The sequence below is a fragment of the Mauremys mutica genome, chromosome 15 (assembly GCF_020497125.1).
Source record: "Mauremys mutica isolate MM-2020 ecotype Southern chromosome 15, ASM2049712v1, whole genome shotgun sequence".
Lineage (NCBI taxonomy): Eukaryota > Metazoa > Chordata > Testudines > Geoemydidae > Mauremys > Mauremys mutica.
In genome coordinates this window covers 12,371,563-12,399,264 of record NC_059086.1, presented here as the reverse complement: position 1 = coordinate 12,399,264, position 27,702 = coordinate 12,371,563, and the positions used below count along the sequence as shown (strand labels likewise).

The following is a 27,702-nucleotide window of genomic DNA, read 5'->3' as shown; positions in this document are numbered from 1 at the left end:
TCGTATCTCCAACAGACAGCCTGTCACCATGACTCAGCTGAGAACTGAAGTTGTTTCTAGTACAAAGGACTAAATTATAAAAAGAGGTGAGGAAAATGCTTGGCACTCTCTCTCTCCCCTCTTTCCCTCTGCCCATGACAAATCCTGAAGAACTGAACTTGGGCGGCAGGGGCAGGTTAGGGGGAGTCCTGGCTGAAAGGAAAACCAGCCTGTCTTAACCTATGTGAAAGAAACATTTGCTTTGAATCCTTTTTAGCTTGTTAACTTAGATGTTAGTTTGTGTTTTATCTTGCATTTCTTGTGTAAACAATTCTGACTTTTATACCTCATTACCCATAATCACTGAAATTTTTTTTTCCAGCAGTTAACAATTTTGTTTTATCTAACCAGTGTGTTTGGATTCAAGTGTGTTGGAAACTCCATTTGAAATGACAAGGTTGGCGCATGTCATTTTCCACTGATGAAATGACAGATTTCATATGAGCTTGCATTGTTCAGTAGTGTGCTGGACAGTGCTGGATGCACATTTCTGGGGGAAGTCTGGGACCAGAGAATTTTCCAGGGTTCTCCGGTGGTGTAGTGTAATTTGTGAGTCACTGACTAGCAGCACTCAGTACTGTGTGGCTGAGAGTGAGTTACATGCTGGAGACTGTGTGTTACCTGCGCAGCAGTGGCTGCTCTCACAGTAAAGCAGTGTAAAAGGCACCCCAGCTTGGGAACTGAGTCACACAGCTGTTCTACAGTCCAGATTGCACTTATCACAGACGCTCAATTTCAAAGACTCTCCTAAAACACAGAGGAAGTAAATCCATGTCCCTGAAATCAAAGACTCCAGACAGAGGGCAAGTGTCCCTGGCACTGCTTCTTGCTGACAGACAGGTCCAGAGACAATGAGAGAGTCCTGGGGAAGCTGGGAACAGTAACCATGGGCTGGTGGGGTTCAGGGGAGAAAGGGAACAGGAAGGGCAGGGATATCACTGACTGCAGGAGCTCAGCAGTTGTAGATGTCAGGATAACACATAGTGCAGCCCATTGGAAAACAATCTCAACTAGACATATAAAATTATGGGGTCTAAATTATCTGTTTCCACTCAAGAGAGATTTTGGAGTCACTGAGGATAGTTCTCTGGAAACATCCACTCAACGTGCAGTGGCTGTCAAAAAGCAAACAAAAAGTTGGGAATCATTAAGAAAAGGATAGATAATAAGACAGAAAATATATTGCCTCTCTATAAATCCATGGTACACCCACATCTTGAATACTGCGTGCAGATGTGGTCTCTCCATCTCAAAGAAGATATATTGGAATTGGAAAAGGTTCAGAAAAGGACAAAACAAATGATTAGGGGTATGGAACAACTTCTGTATGAGGTCAGATTAAAGAGACTGGGACATTTCAGCTTGGAAAAGAGACAAAGGGGGGATATGAGAGAGGTCTATAAAATCATGACTGGTGTGGAGAAAGTGAATAAGGAAGTGTTATTTACTCCTCATAACACAAAGACTAAGAATCACCCAATGAAATTAATAGGAAGCAGGTTTAGAACAAACAAAAGGAAGTATTTCTTCACACAACGCACAGTCAACCTGTGGGACTCCTTGCCTGAAGAGGTTGTGAAGGCTAGGACTATAACAGGGTTTCAAAGAGAACTGGATACATTCATGGAGGTTAGCTCCATTAATAGCTATTAGCCAGAAAGGAAGGAATGGGTCCTTAGCCTCTGTTTATCAGAGGCAGGTGATGGATGGCAGGAGAGAGATCACTGTTTGGTTCACACACTCTGGGGCACCTGGAGTTGGCCGCTGTCAGTGGACAGGATACTGGCCTAGATGGACCTTTGCTCTGACCCAGTACGGACATTCTTATGTTCTTACGTTAGGCCAGACCTAACTCCCAGTTTTACATGAGCAAAAAGAAGATATTTGACACTGTGTGACACTGCTCCTGTGCGCTGTTCCCAAAGTGTTCTGCAGCAGGGGAGGGTCTGTGGCAGTGTGTGTGTCACTGGCATATTGGGGTGACGCTGAAATAAAGCAGAGTAATGATGGCATTGGGGGGGTGGCATGAACCATCTCTCTTCATTTCCCCTTCCAAGAACCGAGGGGACAGGAACCCTTACCCAGTGAGGTCACATTCTCATAGTTTTCCTGCATGACATCTCTGTACAGGGCTCTCTGAGCGAGGTCCAGCAGAGCCCACTCTTCCCTGGTGAAATACACAGCCACCTCCTCGAAGGTCACCGGCCCCTGAAAGAGCAAGAGTCCAACACTCAGGACCTGCTGCCCCACTCACACTTTCAATCAAGGTGAAGCTCTGGTGGATGACAGTCAACAGAGTCCCACCCCACACCCGCTCAGAGAATCCTGGAAACACCAGGGTGAGGGGATGAAGAAAGAGCTCCTTGTCTCTCCTAGCAGATCCATCACACACCTACTAGCCACAGACTGATACAGGAGATGGAGCCTCTAGCAGGGTAGGAAGCCCAACACCCTCCTCATTGTGAGGAGCTGGATATGTAGGGAGGGGAATCTCCCCTAAGTCTGATTGGTGGGTGCCCCCTTCATATCTCTCAGCAGCCACTGGTTAGTTGGGTCAGGCTCCAGCACCGGGAGTCTGGTCAGTTTTCCTAGCCCCATGTAGCTGGGTTATTTTCTGTTCCAGAATTGAGGGCATTTCAACTTCCTAATATCATGGGTCTGCTCCTAGAATCTAGGCCATTTATTAAACAACTCCAAGCAGGTTTGCCACAATCTGTCCTCCTCTCTTTCCCAACCTGTGCATTTTCTGCCCCGCTCCAACCTCCAAACCAGACTGTGTAAACCTTCCCATCTCCGCTATATTTGCTGTCCCTCTCCCTCCAGAAGGGGCCCACCAGCAACCCCACGATAATCCCTACCTGGACTGACTCCTCCGCAGCCATTTCTCTCCTATGTCCCATGGGAGGATGGGATGAGGTTGACTGAAACATGGACATCGTTCTGCAGCCTGCCAGGGCGAGAAGGGCAGTTGTGGGGGTTACAGAACAGGCCTTAGTTAATTTCACATCACGGTTCACCCAGGCTCTTTCCCGGCAGACAGACATCCTAGATTCTCCCATCCTGGGAAAATGCTTGATCTCTTTATTACAGCGTAGACCTGGCCCCTCCTGCCAGGCTAAGCCCACAGAGAGATTGTTAACCTCCTTTCTCCCTCCCCCCATCCCACAGCAAAACCCTGGTCTACACTGGAGTTGGAGGTTGATCTAAGATACACAACTTCAGCTATGAAAATAGCATAGCTGAAGTCGGCTTACTTAGATCGACTAACTGCAGCATCTGACTGCTGCTGCTAACCCATCGACTCCACATTCGCCCCTTGAGGCAGTGGAGTACTGGCGTTGATGGGAGAGCGCTACCTGACGATCCAGTGGTAGCATAGTCCTGCCCTTTGTCTCTGAACACAAGGCTAGAAAAGAGCAGAACCAAAAGGAGTCACTGTGGGGGATTCCCTCAGACACTGACCCCATGGCAGCCACACCCCAGCAGGGGGAATATGGAGTCGGGAACTGGCTTTTCCTCTATCTGATCCTTGTTTTGTTCACTGGAAAGTGATTCTGCCCAGGGATGCAGCAATACATGTGTCTAGGTGGACTAGAGAGCTGGAAATCTCTCCCAACCACTCATTTCTCCCACAGCCCCTTTCAGTCTCTCCTTCCCCTGTCCTCTCTCCCTGTCCCCTCTGGCTGGGAAAGTCCCATTCCTCGGGGCTTTGCTCTCCCATGGCTGGATTTTCTCCTGGCAATTGCTAATGGGAGGAGAAATGGGAGAGGGGAAGGGCTGTTTTTGCAGAGTCACTTTCTTGCCAGTCCCCAGCACATTCTCTGAGGTGTGTCTGTTACCTGGAGTCTGTGGGTCAGAATTTGTATTAACAGAGCCCAGGTCTGCTAGTACCAGCTGGAGAAAGTCATCCCCTGGGCCAGGCAAAGAAGCAGCTTTAATTCAGGTCACTTCCCAGCACAGAACCCCACTGGGGGAGTAGCAGCTGCTAAGCCTGGTCTCCCAGGTCACAATGGAGGCTGCAGCGTCTGACCCAGGAAGCTGAACCCCAATATCCTGAGCAGAGAGGGACAGAGCGATTGAGCAGCTTCCCTCCATTAGCTCTCTGGGGAGAGCAGCTAATGAGAGCCCCTCCTCACAGGGAAAATCTCATTTGCCCCACTGTCCATCTGGAGTCACTCCTTGTCTTTCCAGTGACTCTGGATTAACATTTCTCTCAATGAATCCAGATTTCAGAAAGAAGGAGTCCAGAATGCTGTGGAAGATAGTGCCATAGTGTGGCAGCGGTAAACCCCTTCCCACTTCCCTCACTCCCCAGATCTAGGACAAGGAATCGGCGCAGGAATTTTCCCTATGAAACTGGAAGTTCCTGCAGTTTTCAAGAGAGGAGAAAAGCAAAATCTGTCATTTCCTCTCACAGTATTTGATAAGTGGATAGAAAGTTATCATGGTAACTGGGCCTGGCTGGGGAATGCCGGGCAGTGCTTGGAGCCAGGATTCTGGCACAAGCTGATGAGATAGAAGGAACATGGTTAATAGCAGCCCCCAGAGCCTCTATCCAGGGGTCTCTAAACACCCTCAGTAACCAGAACCCCCAGCCAGGGTCCTACCAGATATTCCCTAGGACCTAACCCCCAGAATCCCTGGCCAGAGCCCCGAGATACCTCTCAGAGCCCCACTGGCCAGAGAACCCCCACCAGATCTTCACTGCCAGGCTGGGAATCCCAAAGGGTTCCCCCCACCAAGAGCCCCCACCAGCCAGGGACCCCAATTAGGAACTCACTGCCTGCCTGGGATTCCCCCACTGCCTGCCTAGGACCCCCGCCTTCCCTTCAGCAGAAAGGTAAGACACGTCCATGCCCTGTCACTAGCAAATAATGGTCACCATGGATCCACCCCAAGGTGGCTACATCTTAGCACTGTGGGAATCAACCCCTCACAGAGACCATTTGTCATGGGGTTTGGGATACTTCTGGACCCACACTGCACTCAGAGTGACCTCCTTATCCTGTGCCAGCTGGAGAAAAGAAAAGGGTCCAGTCAACTCTCCTGTTACCAGCTGGGAACCACTGATCCCCCAAACAGGGGGAGGCCTCTGGATTTGATGGGTATTAAATATGTGGCTGGTTGCTCATCAGCAAACATTTTAACAGAGGTAAAAGAGGGAACAAATGATTCTCAAAGGAGAGGGGAAAGATGATCAATGGGCAATTTAACCCCCTGCAACATCCAGGATGGACAATGACTCAGTGCAACAGGTTCCCTTGAAGGAAGAAGTTGCTGGGAGTTAGAAACATGGGGAACAGCCCCAAACATGAAAGATTTTTAATTGATATTTGATAATGACGTAAAAAGAGGGAAATCCTGAGGTTTGAGATTAATGTTCAGAAATGAAAGAAAGAGTGGAAATCTGAGCGATTTTGGATCCATTTTTGCCAATTATAGGGAGGAAAGTGTAAAATCGGAGGGATTTTATATCAGTTGTTGGTATGAGGTAAAATCTGAGTGTATTTCACTTCAATATTGGATAAATAAATAGAGCAGAAATGGGCAACATTTGCAAACATTTTATATCCCTGCTCAAGAACCTGAAGAAAGGTGTAAAAATACAAAGAAAATCTCAGATCATCATTAGAGAGAGAAGGAAAAAATCTCAGGGGATATTCACATAGACTTAGAAAACTAAAGAGAAGTGGGGCAAATGTTTAGAGTATTTTATATCAGTCTTGGAGATTTGCAGGGAAAACATGTCACAAGCTATACAATTGATAACATGAGAGAAAAATACCAAGATCTGAGGGGGATTTTATGTTGCTATTAAATAAGTAAAGGGAAAAGGGGGAGTGTTTGACTGAATTTTATGAGACTGTCCAATAAACAAACACAAAGTGATGGTTCCCCCACTGCCACCATTTACATGGGCAGCAGGGAGCCCTTTGAGGAGCTGATTTAAGACGGGGGGGGGGGGCAGGCTGGAAGGCTCTCTAGACAAAGGAAGGGGGGAGCAGCAGGTGATGGGCAGGTGACTGGCAACTGAGAGCTGGGGGAAACTGTGTTGGTAGTTTGGGGGCAGGAAGTGGGATTGGGAAACTGGGGTCTGGGCAGTCCACATGGGGGACATATGCTCTTCCCATCCCCACCCTGGCAGAGGATGGGCATCTCATCCATCCCCACTCCAGGGCAGCCATGTTCTGGGGAATGACTCAGGGCAACAATTTCCCACCTAAACAAGGGCAAATGGCTCCAGATAAAATGGGTGGGGAAAACTGCCACATGGGAGAGATTTTAAGTTGACACCTGAGAAGTATGGAGAGACCAGGACAAAATTGGGGGAGATTAGACAGCTGATCATTTGGAGGGAATCTCCCTGGATTTTACAACCACCTGTGCTAATCAGAGAAAAGGGGAAAAACTTGAGAGACTTTGTATGTGGGAGGAAGTGGCACAAACAAGGAAGGATTCAGTGAACTTACCTCCCCCATGGGAATTTCCTGGCTGCACAAAACAGTTCAAATTTCCCACCCCAATGACCTTCCCCTCTGTGCAACCCCGACTCACCCCCCCCCCCCCGCCCCAGGAGTTCAACTCCTGCTCCTCCCCAGCCCTGATTCTGCCCTTTGGCCCCCTCCCAATCCTGCCTCCAGCTGCCTGGACCCCCCGACCAGTCAATATCCTGCTATCCCCCCCCCACGCTCCCTGTTACTCCCATCGCCCCTTTCCAGCCCCCGCCACCAGCGCTCAGCGGAACGTTACGGCGGATACGGGCAGGGGAAGGGCAGCGGCTTCAGCAGCTGTTACTGAGCATGCGCAGTGCCCCGGGAGTAGCACATTGCTAAGGGAGCAATTTAATACCCCGCCCCCGCCGGGCCCCAGGCTCTGCTCCCCCATCCCGCCGGGGCCGGGGCGGATCCTGCTGCAGCTCCACTGGGGCCGGGGCAGCTCCGAGGCTTCTCCCAGGTTCCCCGGGGCAGCGTCACTTCCCCGCCCGGCCCCAGCGCCCGCCCCCCCTCGGGGTCTCTCACTCACCGGGGGCTCCGGGCGGGCAGAGCCCGGGGCTGCCCAGGGGGCGGGGCCCAGCTGGAGAAAGCCCCCCCCCGGCCACGGAGGGGTTAATGCCGCCCCCCGCACAGACCCGGGGAGCAGCTGCTCAGCCCGAGCCCGACTCACACAGAAGCGGCAGCAGCATCCCGGTTCTCCCACCCCCGCCGGAGCTCGCACGGAGCATGCGTAATTTCAGCTGCTGAACCCCTCCCTTCTCTGGGCAGGAGAGGGCGGAAGCGCCCCCGGGGCAGGCTGGGAAATGTAGTTCCTGACTCTCCGAGTTGCGTTTCCCGTTTCTGGGCATGCGCACATCGGGGGGCGGGGCGGAGTGTGATCAGCTGTTGGGTGAGCGCGGCGCTGCTGCTGCTCTATTGTGACGTGAGAGGCCAGGCGGAGCAGGAGGGTCTGTGCTGGGGAGACTTTCATTAACACCCCCCCCCCGTGCCCGGCCCGGGCCCTGCTCCCGCTGGAGCCGCCCCGGACCCGGCGTCTTGCAGCACCGGGATCTGCTCCCTGGGGGACTTGGAGCTGCTGTCCCTGCAGGAGCCTAGCGCCCCCGGGCCCGGCCAGGCTCTGCCCTGGGGCCCCATGGCGGGTCCATGGGGTAGGAGCCGGGCCCCACTGGGGTCCCTGCGTGGGGCTGGGTGGGGGCTGCCGGGCTGGTGGGGGAGACCTGGGAAAGGGGCGAACGGAAAATGTCTGTGCAGCCCGGACATGGCCGGGGGTGGGGGAAGAGCAGATGACCCCCGAGGAGCGGGGAGAGAAAGCAGGGGCTGAGCTCCCTCCCGGATTTACCCTGGACCGCCCCCCATCCTCTCCAGTCCTGCCCCCTTTCTCGCTAGAGAGCAACAAGCAACATCCAGGGTGACCCCCCCTTCCCTCAAATCCCTGAGAAGTTCCCTGTTCCCCGCGCCCGATCATGCCCCATTTTCTCTTCACTTCGCCAGTGTCCAGTTCAAATCTCAGGTTTGGGGTGTTTCCCTCCATTTTTACCTGCAGTAATTTGTCCTTGTTTAGGTGGGAAATAGTTCCCCTGAGTGATTTCTGAACTGGGCAGAGGGTGGGGGAGCCCTGAGACAGGGACACCTGGCTGCGCTGGGGAGGCCACTCGCTGCTGGCAACAGGGCATGGGAAGGCCCAGTCCAATTTGTTAAGGGTGTTTTGAATTCCAATCCTGTGCTCCAAAGTGCTTGGTGTCAGTTGCAAATTTTAGAAGCATGCTCTCCACTCCATTTTCCAAATCATTCATGAAAATATTGAATAGCACCAGACCCCAGACTGCCAAACCCACTAGGTACTCCCTCTCCATTGGACAGCCAAACATGGAGAAGGGCTCCTGGACTCTGGGCTTTCAACCAGCTCTGCACACATATGACACTGATTGCATCTAGACCACATTTCCCTCATTTGCTTGTGAGAATGTCCTATGGGACTGTGTCAAAAGCCTTAGTAACGCCAAGATCGATCCCATCTACTGTTTACCCACCTCCACTAGGCCCAGAACCCTGCCAAAGAAGGAAAGAGGATTAGTTTGGAATGATTTGTTCTTGACAAATCCATGCTCACTAGTCCTAAGAACCAAATTATCCTGTAGGTGCTGCTGACAAACTGATTGTTTAAGAATATATTCCAGTCTCTCTCCAGCTATGGAAGTGAGGCTAGCTAGTCTGTAAGTCCCAGGGTTCTCTTTGTTCCCCTTTCAAAGATAGGTCCTGTCTTGTTCATGGGTGGGAAGATGTTCTTTTTCAGGGATCTCAGACGAGAACTGGGGCACAGCACCGGGTTTATTAAGGCCACAAAAATGGAGGCAGGAACCTCTTCTCTCCTGCTGGCAAAGAACCCCAAGTACCTAAAAGACAGGGACTCACATCCCTGAATGAGCTTTAAAAAAGGAAGTGGTTAAAAAGTTTGGCCCCGACCATTTCTTGTTTCCGCAGACTAGACATTTTAGCAAACTTTAGAATTCCTTGGTGCTAAACAATGTGAACGCCCTTTTCTCCTTCACAGAGAACTTTAACGCCCCTTATCTCACTCAGGCTCATGACTGCCCAGAGTTCGAGAACTGTCCTTGTTCCCATTGGACAGATTGGGAGGAGCCTGAGGTACAGAGAAGGGCAGTGACCTACCCAAGGGCCTACACAGCAAGGCGGTGGCAGAGCCAGAACAAGAAGCCACCAGTCCTGACTCCTGTTCTAACGGACAAAAGCCCCTCAGAGGCAGGGATAGAGCCCAGGAATCGAGATGGTGGGGAAATTTCATTGAAACCGTTTCTGTCAGAAAATCCCATTCAGACTAAACCAGTTTGTTTTTCGAAATCATAACAAGTGAGAAGAAAGTTCTTTGCAAAAATATTTTGTTGCAAAACAAATGCATCTCTTGTTTGTCACAGTGTGTTAAATTGTCTTGTCGCACACAGAGGAGACACTTAGATCTCGAAAATTAGATAGGATGCTTCAGTCTGAGCTAAGTAGTTGCTGCTCTTAACAATTTCAAAATAAAAAAATACAAATCAAATAGACTATTTCAGCTATTCTATTATGTAATAATCAGCTCTGAGTAAACGTGATAGGACACCTCATATTATGCACTACTCCTAGTGACACTCTCCAATGGATCCCCATCCTCCACACACCGTGAGGTAGGTAGGAGCGGATCATTATTATCCCTACTTGAAAGAGGGAAAAGCTAAGGCTGAGAAAGGAGAATTGACTTGTCTTAGGTCACACAGCCAGTTAGTGGCAGAGTTGGGAATAGCACCCAAGAGCCCTGATTTTCAAACTAACCATCGGATCTTGAATTTCAGACATTGAATGACCTGAATAAAGTGCTCTCAGATGAGCTCCAGACCAGCAACAGTGCACAGTAATTATTCAGCAAGTATTTTAGCAGAACTGCAATGTTAGAGAGAATCATGAACTGCTCAGAGACAATTAATGCAGAGAAGCAGCAAAATTCATCAAACATATAACTGGTTATGACTTATTTACTTGGTCTTAAAAAAGACCTGAGTCTTCTCCCTGTCAATAGCCCCCTGCTCAGCCAATCAGGGTAGGGACTGAGGATGGGAGGCTGAGGGTTCTCACCAGAGAGCCCAAAGGATGGCCCGGGTCACTGGTGGGGATCACTGCCCGAGCACTATTGCAGCCCCACATGTTTGGGTGACCTCCTACAGTGGAAGCTGCACAGCACGCCCCCGCAAAACACACACACACACACACACCCCTACCTTACCTCCTGGTGTGGGCGGGGAACAGGAGAAAGGACAAAAGAAGCAAGAGATGAAGAGAAAGGAGGGGGGGATGGATAGAGGAAAAGGTGAAACAAAAAGGAATAACCCTAATGTACCCAGTGATTCTAAGGGACAAAATCCCAGGTGCAGAATATAATTCTGCCTCCTTAAACTTGTGTTTTCCATGCCTAGAATTCAACTGTCACCAGATGGATCAGACTGAACAGTTTTCAAACCTCGAGGAGGCTCTTACCTTCTAAACAGGGACATCTGTTTTCTAGTAAAATCACTAAAAGGGAAGGAGAAAACTCAAAAGAGGTTCCTCCTGGCGCTCAGGTACGTGAACCCCAATACTCCCCCAGTCCTCAAAGAGAGACCTGGAGAAGGAGACTTGCTGAAGCAAAGCCACAGGGTCTCTGAGGTTTCCCTGGCCCCTCGCCCCTGTCCTGCCTGGCTGATGTCAGCATCTCTCTGTGAGGTCACCACCTCCCCACCACCTTTGGCCAATAGTCTGAGGTCCTGCAAAAGGCCTTTGTGATGTCACTGCCACACCCCTCCCTTGCTGGGCTAATGTCTTGCCCCTGGCAGGCACTTTGGAGGTTTGAGCTACTACCTGTGTATCACCCCACTCAAGGAGTGTTCGTTCTAGGAAGCAAGCCGGCTAGACAGGAAAACATCAGATGCTGCTCCCAATGCTACACTCAGTTTTTCAGAAATTAGTTGACTTTATGGCCAGAAGAGACCATTAGAGCATCTAATCTGCCCCCCTGCATATCACAGGCCTCCTGTATGACACAAGAGCTACTTTTGGGGTAAACACATTCCAGAAAGGCATCTAGTCTTCATGAAATGACCACGAAGAGATGGAGAATCCACCACTTTCCTTGGTAGCTTGTTCCTGCGGTGAATCATCCTCGCTGTTGAATATTTGTGCCTTAGTTGTAATATGAATTTGTCTCTTTTCACCTTCCAGCCACTGGGTCTTGTTATGCCTTTCTCTGCTAGATTCAAGAGCCCTTTAATACCCAATCTTTTCTCTCCATTAAGGCACGTCAGCACTTCAATGAAGTCACCTTTCAATCTTCTTTTGATAAGCTAAACAGGTTGAGCTCTTTCAATAGCTCACTGGAAGGCATTTTTCTCCGGCCCAGAGAACATTTGGTGGCTCTTTGCTGCTCCAGCTCCAATTTCATAACATCTTTTTCAAATGAGGACATCAAAACTGGAGGCAGTATTCCACTATCAGTCTCACTGATGTCCTGTCACCTCCTCTGATGTTATTAACATACTCTGTAACTGTTTAGATCACCGTTGCGACCACTGTTCTATATTTGCAGCCAATATTGTAGAAAGGTTGTCATGCAAGGGGTCTATAGAGAGGTTCTGATTGGCTGATTATAATGATGCTATCTCTAGATGTGTATCATTTTTGTAGTTGAAGTTATGAATATTGGCTCTATGCTGTCTGTACTTCAAACTTATGCTGTGCTTCCAGGGAACACCCCAGCCAGACAAGTTGGTGTCAGTTGTGCCTAACCTGCTTGATGGCCCATTAAGGACGATCAGCTATACAATCAACCCATTGAGAAGCAGCAGATATGCCTTGTGACTCAGCAAGGTGTGCAGGGACCTGCCTATGGACAGAACTCTAAGGGTATGGCTACACTTGAAAGTTGCAGCGCTGGGAGTTACAGCGCTGGTCATGCAGCTGTGTAGGGCCAGCGCTGGAGTGTGGCCACACTGACAGCTACCAGCGCTGCAGTGTGGCCACACTTGCAGCACTTTCCAGCGCTGTATTGAGAGGTGCATTGTGGGCAGCTATCCCACAGAGCACCTCGTCCTATTTTGGCGCTGAGTATTGTGGGAAGGGGAAGGAAGTGTGCGGGTCATTCCGTTTCCTGTGCCAACGCCCCGTGGTGCATCGCTTCACATCCCAGCATTCACTCTTTCCGGCAACGTTTGGCGCCATTGTGAGTGTCTTTCTGTTTTACTCTCTGTGTGTGAATCGCGATTTCTGTGGCAAATGGAGCCCGAGCTGCTGAGGACTGTGCCGATGAGTGTCGCCAGCACAACACGTTTGGCAGTCGAGCTGTTCCTTCAGCTCCAAAGTGACAGTGAGGAGTCTGACGATGATATCGATATCGATTCTCCTGCCGTGTGTGACACTAAAGTGCTTGTGGCATTCACGGAAATGCTCAGCACCGTTGAACGCCGCTTTTGGGCTCGGGAAACAAGCAGTGACTGGTGGGATCACATCGTCATGGAAGTCTGGGATGACGAGCAGTGGCTGCAGAACTTTCGTATGAGAAAAGCCACTTTCATGGGACTGTGTGCTGAGCTCGCCCCCACTCTGCGGCGCAAGGACACAAGATTGAGAGCTGCCCTGACGGTGGAAAAGCGGGTGGCTATTGCAATCTGGAAGCTGGCAACTCCAGACAGCTACCGGTCGGTCGGGAACCAGTTTGCAGTGGGAAAGTCGACCGTTGGAATCGTTTTGATGCAAGTTTGCAAGGCAATTAATCGCATCCTGCTAAGAAAGACCGTGACTCTGGGGAGCGTGCAGGACATTGTGGATGGCTTTGCACAAATGGGTTTCCCTAACTGTGGAGGGGCGATAGATGGGACGCATATTCCTATTCTGCCCCCCCCCCACCTGGCATCAGAGTACGTTAATCGTAAGGGGTATTTCTCTATGGTTTTCCAGGCGCTTGTGGATCACCGCGGGCGTTTCATTGACATTTACACAGGCTGGCCTGGAAAGGTGCATGATGCACGCATCTTTCGGAACAGTGGCCTGTTCAGGAAGATGCAGGCAGGGACTTTTTTCCCAGACAGGAAGATCACAGTAGGGGACGTCGAAATGCCCATTGTGATCCTTGGAGACCCCGCTTACCCGTTACTGCCTTGGCTCATGAAACCCTATACAGGGAAGCTTGACAGGAGCAAGGACCGGTTCAACTACAGGCTGAGCCGGTGCCGAATGACTGTGGAGTGTGCTTTTGGCCGTTTAAAAGCACGCTGGCGTTCCTTCTATGGGAGGCTAGACTTGGGGGAAAGCAGCATCCCCGCGGTTATATGCGCTTGCTGTACCCTCCATAATATTTGTGAAGGGAAGGGTGAAACATTCAGTCAGGCATGGACCACCGAGGTTCAAGTCCTGGAGGCTGAATATGCACAGCCAGAGAGCAGGGCTAATAGAGAGGCCCAGCACAGGGCTTCAAGGATTAGGGATGCCTTGAGGGAACAATTTGAGGCTGAAAGCCAACAGTAATGTTTGCTGCCTTGCATGGGAGTGAATTGCACTGCTTACACTGTTATTCTATTATCCCTAAAATGATTTGCAGTGCCTCTTTCTTTACTGGGGTAAGGTATCTTTCACTATCTGCTATAATAAAGACTGTTTTCAAAGCCAAGAATTGTTTTATTGAAAAAAAAAAACTTCCTTGACAGACAGACAGACAGACACACAACATTTCATGAACACAAGAGGGCAGGGGTGTGGGTTGGTGAACTGTACAGTCACAAGTTTGCATACGTCCTGTCTGGAGTGCTGTTTAATGAATCCTGCACTTCAGGGTGCATATACTGCATGGTGATGGGGGTTGAGTGCAGAGGGTAAGGGTGGTAGGTATCAGGGCTGGTTGGTGAACGTACAGGTGTTGGAGGCAGCTGGTGGTGGTAAGAACCTGGATGCTGGGGAAAGGGGGTTTGAGCTGACATTGGGGCACAAGGCAAAAAGCTTTGGGACGGGGGGGGGCTGTGGGGCAGCACGGGACTGCTCTGCCTGCATGGCTACGATAGCCTGGAGAGAGTCCGCTTGGCGCGACAGGATCTCTAGCAGCTGGTTTGTGCTTTTCCTCTTTGCCACAGCGTTTCTACGCCAATGTCTCTGGCGGATCATGCTTTCCTTTTCTCTCCACTCCTGCAAGGTTTTACTCTCTCTAGCAGAGTGATGAAGAACAGTTTTCAACATGTCCTCCTTGCTCTTTCGGGGATTTTTCCTCAAATTGTGCAGCCTCTGTGCTGTGGTACATCTGCTCAGTCCAGCATTCAAGGTCACTGTAGAAAGCCAGAAATGACAACATTTAACAGGGCAGCATTGTATTCACTATCTCCAGACATTAATTGATACACTGAGTCCTCACTTTAGCATTCTTTTACCACACACATAACACAACAGAAGCCACGAAATGGTGAGTGAGGGGTGCTTATAGAGGGAGAAGTGGGGTGCTGGTTGCTTCGGGTAATCTGGAGTGATAGAGGGGTTGAGTGAAGATGCAGCTGCAGGGGTGATCTTCACTATCTCCCTATCTCTATCACTATCTTCACTAAAGAGTCTCCCAACATTTTTCACAGGAGTTAATCCTGGAAGATATCTCCCCGCTGCGAGTCACTAGGGAACAGCGGGAGGCTCTTCTACAGCAATGTGGATTCCGCCCTGGACCCTATGCGGGTTGCCTGTGTTCAGCAATGGTCCCCCCACCCCTCGCGGCACAGTGGCGCGGACGCGTCAGCGTGACTGGGACAAGGAACACAGTGGCTCTCCCTATAAACCTGCGCAGGCATATTGCCCACGCTCTGGCTGAAACTTTTGCTGAGATCACTGCAGCCGATTACCGCGACGTGATAGACCACATCAATGGGCTATTCCACATCTAGGCTGGCATGCATGCAGCCCTAAACCCCCTTCCTCTCCAGAAACATTTCCACCCAGAAAATAAAAGCCGCTTACAGGTAACCCGCTCCTCTGCTTGTCCTTCTGCAACTGCAGGCTGCTGCGATTGGGTACTTTCCTCCTGGCTTGAGAAGAGCTCCTGGCTGCATGCCTCTTGGGAGTCTGGGGTGTCTTCCCCCATCCCAGTAGCTTCACTCGCGTTTTCCTCCCCCCCCGCCGCCTCCGCATCCGCCTCCTCCTCCTCCTCCTGTCCCCCAGCCTGCTCAGAAGTGTCCATCGTTGTCCTGGGATTGGCAGTGGGGTCACCCCCAAGTATCGCGTCCATCTCACTGTAAAAACGGCAGGTCGTGGGGGCAGCTCCAGATCGGCGATTCCCCTCGCGGGCTTTGTAATAGGCACTCCGCAGCTCTTTAACTTTCACCCTGCATTGTAGTGCGTCCCGATCATGGCCCCTATCCAGCATGGACCTTGATACCTGCTCAAAGATATCGTAATTCCTACGGCTGGAGCGCAGCTGGGACTGCACAGCTTCCTCCCCCCAAACACTAATGAGGTCCTGCAATTCGCCAGTGCTCCATGCTGGGGCTCGTTTGCCGCGTGGAGGCATGGTCACCTGTAAAGATTAACTGATTGCACTCCACACCTGGCTGCAGCAAACAGGAAGGAGATTTTTAAAATTCCCGGGGCATTTAAAGGGCGGGTCACCTGAGGCAAGAGCAGTAGAGTGCAAACTGATGAGCAGAGTGGCTGAACAGGAATTCTGGGATAACTCCTTATTCCCTGGAGGACAATTAAAGCGCTGGTGAGTGTCCACACCTGCTGAGCAGCGCTGGATCACCAGCGCTGCACTCCTTATACCCCAACCGGGATGGGTTTTCAGCCAGCGCTGCAACCAGGGAGTTGCAGCGCTGGTTGTGCCCTGCAAGTGTGGACGGGGTGTAATTGCAGCGCTGGAAAGCCTCCACCAGCGCTGCAACTTGTAAGTGTAGCCATACCCTAAGGTTTTTCTATGCCATGTGCTGGATAGTGTCCTTGGGACAAAGAAAGCAAAGACCACATGGCAAGAGACTATAAAAGGCTGATGCCTTGCCTCCATCTTGTCTTCACTCCTGCTTCATACCTCTGGAGGGACATTGCTACAAACTGAAGCTCCGTACAAAGGACTGAATGACTCATCCCAGCTGTGGATGGACTCCAGAGACTTGATTTGAACAGGGCCACCCATGGGGGGGGGCAAGTGGGGCTGTTTGCCCCAGGCCTTGCATGGTCCCCCACAACAGGAGAGCCGCTAAGGGGGAACCGGGGGTGCCGCTCCCCCACTGAGCACATCCCCCTAGAGCAGCCTGAGCGGGAATTGGTAATAAGGTAGCAAGGTCTGGAATCCCCCCCGCCGCAGAGGGCGGCACTGCTGATTGGCTGCCGGGGCCTATTGAGCTGCTCCCATTGGGCCTCCAGCAGCCAGAATCCGCCCCCCTCAGCTCCTTGCGGGGGAGGGGCTGTGCACTGGCAGTGTGATTAACTTGGGCTCCAGAGGCAGGTGGGGCTGAAGCTGCACTGGGATAAGAGGAATCCCTGGGAGCAGGGGGAGGGGTGGCTGGGGCAGTCAGGGAGCTGGGGGAAGGGTGGCTGGTTGGGGGGCTGGGGCAGTCAGGGAGCTGGGGGAAGGGTGGCTGGTTGGGGGGCTGGGGCAGTCAGGGAGCAGGGGGAGGGGTGGATGGTTCCGGTGGGGAGAGGGGCTGGGGCAGTCAGGGAGCGGGGGGAGGGGTGGATGGTTCCGGTGGGGAGAGGGGCTGGGGCAGTCAGGGAGCGGGGGGAGGAGTGGATGGTTTGGGGGAGAGGGGCTGGGGCAGTCAGGGAGCGGGGGGAGGAGTGGATGGTTTGGGGGAGAGGGGCTGGGGCAGTCAGGGAGCAGGGAGGGTTAGAGAGGAGGAAGTCTGGGTGTCTCTCCAACAGCAAAACACAAGCCTAGAAAAGCAGCCTTCAGTGGGAAGTGCTATCAGCTGGCCCGGGCAGCCTGCATGGCCCATGGCCTGTTTGCCTGAGCTGTATTATTAATGCATTTTAGTTGGAAGATGCAGCCCGAGTGATTTAAAGGCCCCGACGGCTGCTGAAAGAGCTGGGAAAGTTGCAAACTGTCTCTGCTGGGCTTTTCATCTGGGTCATACAATGCAAACCTGCTTGAGGCACCACCCAAGAGCTATGTATTGAGACAGGCCATGCAGCTCATAGCTTAAGCTCTTCTAAGCTTGCAGCCATGGCAAAGGATTAGGGAGCAGTTAACAATTCTGTATGGGTAAGAGATTTTTCATTTCCTGGGCCCTGCTACCCAGGGCCCCACAGGGAGACTGAGTGAGTAGCCTGGCTTGTCCTCTGCAATCCCTTCCCTGCTTCTTTCCCTTGTGTTTGCAACATGCTGCATCCGAACGCCCCTTCCCCAGGCCTTCCCTCCAGAGACCCAGCCTCCTGGCTTCTCCTCCTGCCTCACTTTCTTCTTCTTCTCTCTCTCTCTCTGTGGTTTTTCTCCATGCCCCGTCCCTTGTCTGTGCTCCCTCTCCACCCCATGCACTGTATTAAGCACGGCTCTGCCTCTCTTATTTATGGGCTCTGTGCTGGGATGGCAGAGGCAGAGCTATTGTTGTGTTCTCTGCTAGGTCTGTTTGGATCAGACTCTAAAATCAAACGCTCCCTTTGCTAGCAGTATCCCTCTGCCTGCTCGCAAAGGTTTCTGGCTAAACATTAAATCCCGGTGCTAGGGCAGAAGCAGCTACCCATGTACCCTCAGTGGCAGGAGCTGTGTGTGGTCCCTCGCCCCCCCTCCCCCCACTTTGGATTAAGGGGTGTGTCTTGGTGTATATTGGGTGTCTTGTCAGGGGCTGGGGAGGGGTTTGATTGGGGTGTGGGAGTTCTGGCAGTCTGTCTGGGGACAGGGGTGTGGATAAGGGTCAGGGCAGTCAGGGGACAGGTAGGAGGTGGGGTCCTAGGGGGGTAGTTAGGGACAGGGGTCCCAGGAGGGGGCAGTCAGGGGACAAGGAGCGGGGGGGGGTTGGGGGTTCTGAGGGGGGCAAGAAGTGGGAGGGAGTGGATGTAATTAGTAATTTGGTAAGTTGAGTGGCGCCTTTTATGTGTTAGCTCCCCCTGATGTTAGAACCTGCCTACGCCACTGCCCACAAGAATATAGTATTCTATAGTATTACAACTTTTTTTTGTGGAAGGGGCCCCCAAAATTGCTTTTCCCCCAGGCCCCCTGAATCCTCTGGGCAGCCCTGGATTTGAACCTGCAGTTTATTCTATCACTGCTACAAGCCTGAACCAAGAACTTTGCCATTACTGTATGTGAAGGGTTAAAATCCATGTGCATTCATAGAATCATAGAATCTCAGGGTTGGAAGGGACCTCAGGAGGTCATCTAGTCCAACCCCCTGCTCAAAGCAGGACCAAACCCAACTAAATCATCCCAGCCAGGGCTTTGTCAAGCCTGACCTTAAAAACTCCTAAGGAAGGAGATTCCACTACCTCCCTAGGTAACCCATTCCAGTTCTTCACCACCCTACTAGTGAAAAAGTTTTTCCTAATATCCAACCTAAACATTGTATATAACAACCTGGTCTATGGATTGTGCCAGCTCTTTTCCAGACCCAAAGTCCAGAGTATGGTCAAGGGACCAGAGGCCTAGCAAATAGTGATCAGCTAAGAGAAAGCTGGGTAAACAGAAAGCCTTGCTTGCTAAGATAGGCCTGGTCAGCAAATTGCCAGGTGTTGGAGCTAAGAACTAAATCATTGTGTCTTATTCAGAGTTGCAGATTGAAGAAAGAATCCCTGTTTCTATTCTGTTTGTTTCTTCCGTAGGGAGACGTTCTTCCCACAGATCCAACCTTGAGTTTATGAGAAGTTGGCACATGTCAGTGGCATCCTTCCACCTCCCTTCCCAGGGACCAATGCCTGTCTTAAGACACACAGAAAACAATCTTTATTGCCATATACTATCACTGTTTCTTTGCTTTAACTCCTAGGAATGTACCTGTTGGACAATCAGAGGAGTTGCTCCATTCCTATGGACCCCAAAGCAGAATTCAACATATATATTTTATACTAATAACATTTTATCAAAGTATTCATTAAATGTTAACTTGCTAACTTGAGACTATGGGTGGAGACATTATGTAACCTGTTAACCACTGGCTAATGTGCTTAACTTGTCTTGCTGCAAAACCTATTCCGGGGTATGGAACTGCCTACCCCATCACTTTCCCCTGCTCATGGAAAATCTGTATATTCTATTGTAATCAATTGATTGACAGTGTCTCTGAGCCTAATAAGCAAGGTGACACTCTGCCAGCACTGTGTGTAATAAACTCCTATGCTTGACCTCTATACGATGGGGATTTATGTCCTTCACTGGTGAAGCTAGTAGATTATAAACCATAACAGCTTTACAAGTCGCTGTGCCTGTCTTCAGGATAAATTACCATCAAGTTTATCATAAAAGTAAATCAAAGTTGATAAGTTGTTATATAAGGTTATAGTTAGGTTAAGGTTAGTAAAATATAGTTAACCACTGTATTAGTATTACATACAGTATTGTATTTGTTGGGGGTGGTTACAGTACATGTAAAGTTGCTGGGCAATCAGTAATAGTAGTGTTGCACATGCTTGTGACTATTTTCAATACTATTTACCTTTTATATGTGCACTTATAGGAATAGGCAGTTAATGCATAATATCACTTGGACTTGTGCTTGTCTCCAGTCTAACTTGCCATTTGTATTAATCCTCACTCAGTGCTGGTCTTTCATTCTGTTTTTCTTCTTCTGTCTGTGTTGCCTTGATAGTCGTAAGTCATTAAAAACTTTTCTTGAGGAATAATTAGTTGTTTAGTTTGTCTTTTGCGGACGCTACTCAACCTCATTCCATCTGTGTTGGGTGGTGGGAAGCAGCGATCACCCAGAGCCCCCCTAGGGCTCTGACGTGAGCCTCCTCCTTCCATTAATCTCCACAACCACGTTCTAGACATGGTCATGGTGACCTCCCTGGGGATCTTGACAGCTTTCGCCAGCTTCTTGGGGGCTCTTTTCCTGCTCACAGCCACTGTCTTCTTCTCATGCCTTGTCCTGGGGGCCCAGCTGCTGGTTGAATGCGATGGAGCCAAAGTGCTGGTGACTTTAGCCAGTATCAAGTTGCCTTTGCTCATCAGACTCCTGAACTGCAACTGGATGTGGTTCTTGTTCTTCTGCACAACACAGCCCTGGAGAAGAGGGATCTGCAAATGTACATTCATATGGTCCCTTTATTTAATTGATGAAAACATAAACTAGACATTTAGAGGATTGGAACTGATTTCAGCTGATGGACAGCTTTGCTAGGTTTTTATGCATTTGGACGGCAAAATGTTGAGTGTTTACATTCATTTCAAGCACCCCTATAGAGCTCCTGAACATAATGGAGAATGGAAATGAAAATGTTTCTTTTTTTAAAAAAAGAACAGAGAGAAGGTTATAAGAGGGCACTTGGGTTTGAACCGAGCACCACTTGAGCTGCAGTCAAACACTCTACCACTGAGCTACACCCCTCTCACAACAGGAGCATGGAATCGTGATCTCCAGAACTTTGAAGGACAGACCCTGCTTCATCGAGCTCCTTTCCCATTTCCAGACCACAGGTTGTTTTAAAAATGGGGTTTGATTAAACTTCTTAAATGTGGTAATCACCACAGCTTGCACACCCACTGATATAGCTTCTCCCACTGACCTAGCTGCCACCTCTTGGGGAAGTGGATTAACTACACCCACCGGTAAACTCTCTCCCATCAGCATAGAGCAGTGGTTCTCAAACTGTGAGTCAGGACCCCAAAGGGGGTTGTGACCCTGTTTTAAATGGGGTCACCAGGGCTGATGTTAGACTCGTTGGGGCCTGAGGCTGAAACCAGAAATCTGAGCCCCACCCAGGGCTGAATCCTTCAAGCTTCGGTTTTGCCCTCCCCCAGGGGAGCAGGGCTTCAGCTTTAGATCCCCCCACCCCACCCAGTGTGGAGGGGCTTGGTCCCTCTTTCCAGGGCCATGTAGTAAGTTTTTTGGCAGAAGGGGGTTGCAGTGAAAGGAAGTTTGAGAAACCCTAGCATAGAGCATCTCCATTACTGAGCTGCAGCAGCAGACTCAATGTTTGAAATGTTGACTTGTCCTTAACCTCTGAATATGTCTAGACTTGGCTCCTTGTGTGATCAGACACTGAAAGTACAGCCATGGAGACACCACACACCAACCTTGCATAGTTGGCAAGAATCAAACCTCCACAGAAAGACCCCTATAGTGTCATAGCCCAGCTCCCTAAGACCTCAGCCACAACCACTTAACACAGGGGCTTTTCTACACTCTGGTTCTGTTCTCACTGAAGGGTCATTTCTAATTGTTTGCTCAGACCAGCTTCCCCAGCACCCTCACTGCTGTGCAGCTCTGTATGTGTGGCCATGGCTGAACAGCAAGAATTCCTGCACATTTCCCTACTGTCTGGAGCATGATTAGCGTGTGTTTGTGGTTAATGATGTTGCTGTATATTGTTCATTCCCTGCCTTGGCAATTCAGACAGTCCCTTTTCCTGTCATATCAACAGCGCCTCTGTGAGTCCAATAGAAGGGGCAGGTTTTCTCTGGGGCACTGAGATTTTTCGGGGAGTTGATGGCTCCTTTCTTTCCTCACTCTGGAGTAAACTCGGCTTTTTATTCCATGGTTCATGTTTTATGGAATAACAACAGCAGCATGAAGAAAGAGGAGAGCAAATATCTCACTGTCAGGGCTGAAGGTGGCCACGTCCCCCCTGTCTGACCATTGAAGGAGAGGTTTCAATGGAATTGGATGCCCTGGCTCAGATAAGAGACACAGGGAGGTTTTGCTGTTCATGGATCTGTGCAAAGGAAATAGTATCTGTGTGTGAAAATGGGGAGGGAAATGAAACACCTACATGGTGGTGCCTAAGGCAGAAGGGAACCTTATAGGATTAGAATAGCATATTTCTTACTTTGCCCATCTGTCAATTTTGATTATTATCAATGGAAATATTTTGCCATTGGGTTGTGTGTTTACACAGAAATTGACATTTACCAACAAATACATGATTTTTCCAGTCCTGCCTGGTCTGCCCTTGGTGAGTTTAGAGGGACACACTCACTCTTCACACTCCCCATGCCAGGCCTGTGCTGTCCACTTCTCACACAGCTGGGATCCTTCCCTGATCTCCTCTCAGACCCCTACCCCCACTTCTGGGATCCTCTCTGAACACTGTCCAACACCCTTGCTGGCAGGATCCCTTCCTACTCTTTTTATTTCCTACCTCCTCTCTGAACAGAAGCTCTGCACTGCTCCCACACTGGGAACTGAACCCAGGCTGCCTAGGTGAAAACTATGAATCCTGACCACTAGACCCTTTGGGACTTGCACAGTCAATAACACACTTACACATTTACATTCAATAACATTTAAAAGTAGCCATTCAAAAAAACTTCAAAAACAGACTTCAAAGAGAAATTGCAGTTATAATTTATTTGGCAAACTTAACACATTAATTTGAGCATGAATAGGGACTGAGGGTGGCTGGCTCACAACCAAAGCAATTTTCCCTCTCTTGGTATTGACACCTCCCCATTGGCAGTGGACCACATCCACCCTGACTGAATTGGCCTTCATCACTGGTTCTCCTCTTGTAAGGTAATGCCCTTCACTTCATGTTCCAATATATATTTATGCCTGTATCTGCAATTTTCACTCCATGCATCTGAAGAAGTGGGCCTTTTACCCATGAATGCTGGTCTTAATCCTTTCAATGGCCTTACAAACTTAGATGCTTCTCACCACAGGCCGGCTGATTGCTTTTCAGCCAGGCTCTCCCCTTTGATCAGCGCTTCAGTTGCTTGGTGTGGTGGTGTCTGTAGATGTAGGTGGAAGAGAGAGATAAAGCATGGCAAATGTCTCTCCTTTTATCAAGTCCTTTCTTCCCTCTTGGCTTTGCCCCCCCACCTTCAGAGTCAGGTGAGCATCACTACATCTCTCTGTCACGGAGTGTGGGAGAGGCAGGGCCCTGAACCCTTGGCTTCCTGCGATTCACCATGACTCTTAGCCAGCCAGTAAAGCAGGTTTATTTAGACAACAGGAACACAGTGCAAAGCAGGTTTTGCAGGCACAGACATCAGGATTCTCCCCAGTTAGGTCCATCTTGGGGTCCCAGGAGCATCACAGCCCCCTCGAGGGGTCAGAGCCCTGTTGTGTCCTTCCCTCCATTCCCCAGCCAGCTCCTGAAACTCCTCTCACTCTCCAGCCTTTGTTCAGCTTCCCGGGCAGAGGCGTTACCTGGCCTCTAACCCCTTCCTGGGTTCTCACATTACATGCTCAGGTATTCTCCCTCCAGCCAGTCTCCATCCCCCAGTGCAGATCATCCTCCCAGGCCAACACTCCCCACTCAGCATTCACAGACCACAGTAAGAACAGTCCCAGTTCCTCACACTCTCCAAGCAAGGTTGAGCAATTTCCCTCATGTGGCCTCATTGTAGCTCCCTTGCTGGACAATGGCTGTTGATGGGTTATTTGACACCCTGTCCGGGTGTTGGTTACTTTCCTTGCTGTTGTCACTGGGGAGCTAATATCTGGCTGATTCCCCAACCTTACAGCATAGTGACAATCAGATTGCACAATTCTCATAACTTCATATGCATGAATGGTATATGTATATGGGTAGAGAAATGACTTTCTGGAGATCATATCCTTTCACCTGATACCTTACAAGTCATGCTTTATATGTAAGATCATGATTATATGAAAAAGAGGAATATGGGAGTTACAGCACACTCCCCTAAAGGTATAGAATGTCACACTGAGATTCAATTTTTATTTGTTATGTAACCAACTTTGACATCTGTGTCTAACACTTATAATCACTAAAATCTATCTTTCTGTAGTTAATAAACTTATTTTAATGTTTTACACTTACTTGTGAAATTGTCCAAAGTGCTTGGGAAAGCTGCTCAGATTAAAAAGGCTGGAGCGTGTTCACTTTCTTTTTGAGGAAGTGGTGAATTAATTAATGAGCTTGCACTTTTCAAGAGGTTTTGAGCAGTGTAAGACAGTACATTTCTGAGGTGCAAGGCTGAGGGCTGGGAAGATATGCTGGTGTCTCTCTATGTATAATTGAGGAGTGGCTTATAGAACACTCATGCAACTTAGTTGGGTGCATTGCTGCATGTGGTTGGCTGAGTGATCACAGCATCAGGAGGGGTTTTGCTGCTTGTCACTAGTACAGCTTTGTAAGACACAACCCAGGCTGGAGAGATAAGAGGCCAGAGAAGTCCTACAGTTTGGGATTGTACCTCACGGATCCCACCACACAGAGACCCTCCTGTGACCAGCTGTGGTAATATTGTGCTTAGTACTCTGCCTTGTAGCTTCAACACCTGCAGATGCAAGATGAGTTACCGCGACCTTGACCTTGTATCCATGTTTATCCAATGCCTCCTTTTGACACTTGTCAGCAAAAAGACCCATTTCTTTTGCAAGCATTTGTATCGCTAGCCAGAGTCAGGCTTCTCCATTAACAAAAAAGATTGACCAAAAGCTGACAGGAGGACACATGTTCAGCAAGGCAGCACTGGATGCTGGATCCTGAATCTGCTCTTTATCTAGCAGGTCTCTTGGCAAGCTCTGCCACGGTGCCACTCTCTGGGACTTCTCCCGTAACTGCTCCATTTTTCATCAACAACAACAACATGAAAGGTGAAAGGACAGTAATTTTCCTTTTCCTGCAAGCCCTGAAGAGAACCCACTAGAAGGGTCTCTGTGCACAGATATCCCCAGTGAACTGCATGGGCACACAACACAGGCTCTCCTGTCACAGCAAATTGCAGCCGGAGCAACCTCCTTGCCAATGCCAATAGCCTTTTTATCAACTCCAGACTGAGGATTTGATTCTCTCCAACGCTCCTCTGGAAAGAAGCCTTTTCCTTCACAAGCAATTACTTGGATACCAAGGGAGGTCTCTTCTGTTTCCTGGGAAAAAACGGGAAAATGTTAGCACAGGAGACATACACCAAGGCACCACTGGGAGTTGAATCCAGAATCTCCTGTTTACTAGGCAGGTGCTTTAGCCAGCTAAGCCACAGTGCCTTCCTCAAGGGCCTATTTTCAACTGTTCCATGTGATGGTCCAAGACAACCCCTTCAGATTCCAAAGTACAGATGTTCTTCATTTACCTCAAGACTTGCAGACCTTGAGCAGGCTGGCTCTGTGCATGGAAAACCACAGCTGAGGGCTTCTAACATGCACTTCTCCCACAAGCTGCTGTGATCAGATACTGATTAGTGCTCTGCGTTTCAGTCACAGCAACTTCAGCTCAACTCTGAGTCATGGTAACCTTTCCATCAGCTCCACACTTACCATTTAACACTTTCCAAGACTTAGCTGCAAGGAAGGTTCTCTGTGTCTCGAACAAGCACTTACAAGGATTGCACAGTGAGATCTTTTATTTTTATGAGAAGAGATACAAAAAAAGGAGCCTGACAGACAAGCCGGGTTCATCAAGGAAGAACTGGCAGGTCAAGCCAGGATCTCCTGGTTAGTAGGAAGGCTCTTCAGCCAGCTCTGCCCAAAGATCACTATGTAGAGGCCACTTCCCAAAGACCAATTATGGTTACAGACCCATCCTGAAATTAGAGCAGGATATTTTAAAGCTTCATCTCACAGTAAAGTAACACAATTCAACCATGTCGGCACAGAGGAGAAAGCACTCCATTTCACATTCATTGCTACTGATCTCACTGACAAGCTTCCTTTCTCACTGCCGCTCCCAGCACTTTAGGGAGTTTTTCCTCTTCTCCCTTCCAGCTGTGGTGATGGGACTGCAGCAGCTCCCCAGCTGGCCAGCTCTGCTCTTTCACTTACATTTGCCTCTTCTTTGGATGAAGCTGTGTTTGCCACCAGTTCAATCCATAGCTGAGACCTCAGGCATCAGCAGCTAGTTACAAAGGCTCAGTTCCCAGTGCCAGCAGTGGGAGGTTATCCTGGGCTGCCAGGGCCGCAGGATTTGGCCCATGGTCAGTCAAGGTGCTACAGCAGCTACATTCTTATGTGGTGAGTCCTGCAGGCTATTACCAAACGGCTCTGCCATAGCCTGCAGGGCGGTCTGACTTGCTGAGAATCTGGCAGAAGAGAGACCCTGGAGTAGAGAAGGAAAATGTCCTCAGCAGTCACAGCTGGCAGGAGCAACAAAGACTGAGTATCAGACACACTTTTTCACCAGGACAGTAAATGTGCACAACCCCCTGATATATTCTCCGTTCACTCCCCCTCCCAAGGAAGCCCTATTCTGCTCTATTACACTATCATGGCATGCGAGGGAAGGTCCTCTCATGGATAAATAACTGGTTAAAAGGTAGGTATAAATGGTCAGGTTTCAAAATGGAGAGAGGTAAATAGTGGTGTCCCCCAGGGGGTCTGAGACAAGTACTTTTCAACATATTCATAAATGATCTGGAAAAAGGGGTGAACAGCGAGGTGGCAACATTTGCAGATGATACAAAACCACTCAGGAAAGTTAAGTCCAAAGCAGCCTGCGAAGAGTTACAAAAAGATCTCACAAAACTGGGTGAAAGGGCAACAAAATGGCAGATGAAATTCAATGTTGATAAATGGAAAGCCAAAAATAGCTGTTGCCACTCAAGAGAGGGATCTTGGAGTCACTGCGGATAGTTCTCTGAAAATATCCACTCAATGTGTAGTGACGGTCAAAAAAGCAAAGAGAATCTTGGGAATCATTAAGAAAGAGACAGAGAATGAGACAGAAAGTATCATATTGCTTATGGCCCACCACATGCATTGGCCTCCCCTCAGGCAGGGGGCCCTTCTGGCCAGTTGGTGTCAGCAGCAGCAAGGGCTGGGTTCAATGTCTAGGGGAGGAGAGCAGCAGAAAGGGAGGAGGAGAGAGAGTCCTGAGAGGGAAGCAGTGAGTGCAGAGTGCAAACCGACCAGCTGAGGGTCTCACAGGAGTCCTGAAATAACAGGAACTGCAGGTCCCACGGTGTAATGGTTTAGCACTGAGGACTTTGAATCCTGCAATATGAGTTCCAAGCTCAGTGGGGCCTTGTGTTGGTTTGCCGTAATGCCTCAGAGCTCAATGTGCTTGATTTCCCTGTTCCTAGGTGCACTAGAGTAAGTTTTCTCCTTCCTGCTGGGTGACTGACACCTCCTAGGGCTTTGGTCTGGCTGGTTCAATAGGTTGGAGCCCTAGCATTTATCAGTCTGGCCAGTGATTCATGCAGGTTGATTTGATGGTTGTGTTTCTTGCTGCTTCGCCTGATACCCACAATTTGGTCCTTGTACTGGCAGCTGCCACACACTTCCTCTTGCCCACATGGCACTTAAAGGAGGGAGTATCAGGGCCAGGCTTAATAATCAGAGGTAGGCAGGAGGGAGGAAGAGTCCCAAGCTGGAGCCCAGCACACCTTTCCTCCTCTGGGCTCTAGAGCAGAGGCAGCTGGTGCTGACAGCTCTAAGGGTACGTTTACAGTACGAAATTAATTCCAAGTTATTTTATTCAAATTTCCTGAATCGAGTTCATACATTCGATGTTGTGTGTCCCCACTAAAGCGTGTGAATTCGGGGGAAGTGCGTCCACAGTGCCGAGGCTAGCATTGAATGGTGGAGCGTTGCACTGTGGTAGCTATCCCACAGTGTCTGCCGCCCATTGGAAT

At 49.7% G+C, this 27,702-nt stretch overlaps 3 protein-coding genes across 5 annotated transcripts in view; 1 reads left to right on the top strand and 2 right to left on the bottom strand.

Annotated features, from left to right (window-relative positions):
- Positions 1 to 27,702, top strand: part of LOC123350391 (zinc finger protein 850-like) — a 586,050-nt gene that overhangs the window by 47,577 nt on the left and 510,771 nt on the right. The gene's annotated exons all lie outside the window — the stretch shown is intronic.
- LOC123350393 (zinc finger protein 850-like) overlaps positions 1 to 27,702 on the bottom strand; it is a 125,772-nt gene that overhangs the window by 6,059 nt on the left and 92,011 nt on the right. The window lies entirely within an intron of this gene.
- LOC123350399 (zinc finger protein 181-like) lies at positions 1,126 to 6,627 on the bottom strand. 3 transcript variants are annotated; one of them, XM_044988984.1, is made up of 3 exons: positions 2,898 to 3,456; positions 2,121 to 2,247; positions 1,126 to 1,154 (listed from the first exon to the last, which is right to left on the bottom strand). In XM_044988984.1, the coding sequence occupies exons 1-3, from the start codon at positions 3,198 to 3,200 to the stop codon at positions 1,141 to 1,143; spliced, it is 444 nt and encodes a 147-aa protein (XP_044844919.1). In that variant the 5' UTR covers positions 3,201 to 3,456; the 3' UTR covers positions 1,126 to 1,140. The 3 variants fall into 3 exon arrangements, 2 of the variants coding, with proteins under 2 accessions (XP_044844919.1, XP_044844918.1); XM_044988983.1 differs by lacking the exon at positions 1,126 to 1,154 and adding an exon at positions 1,755 to 2,024; XR_006573751.1 differs by lacking the exon at positions 1,126 to 1,154 and adding an exon at positions 6,510 to 6,627 and having other exon boundaries at positions 1,755 to 2,247; positions 2,898 to 2,986.

Excerpts from the sequence above, each read along its gene's own strand:
- LOC123350399 (XM_044988983.1), bottom strand. The coding sequence starts at position 3,200 with ATGGGGGGAGGGAGAAAGGAGGTTAACAATCTCTCTGTGGGCTTAGCC. Across the intron at positions 2,248-2,897 it reads CTGCGGAGGAGTCAGTCCAG|GGGCCGGTGACCTTCGAGGA; the intron begins GTAGGGATTATC and ends TTGCTCTTTCAG. Across the intron at positions 2,025-2,120 it reads TGAGAATGTGACCTCACTGG|CGTCACCCCAATATGCCAGT; the intron begins GTAAGGGTTCCT and ends GCTTTATTTCAG.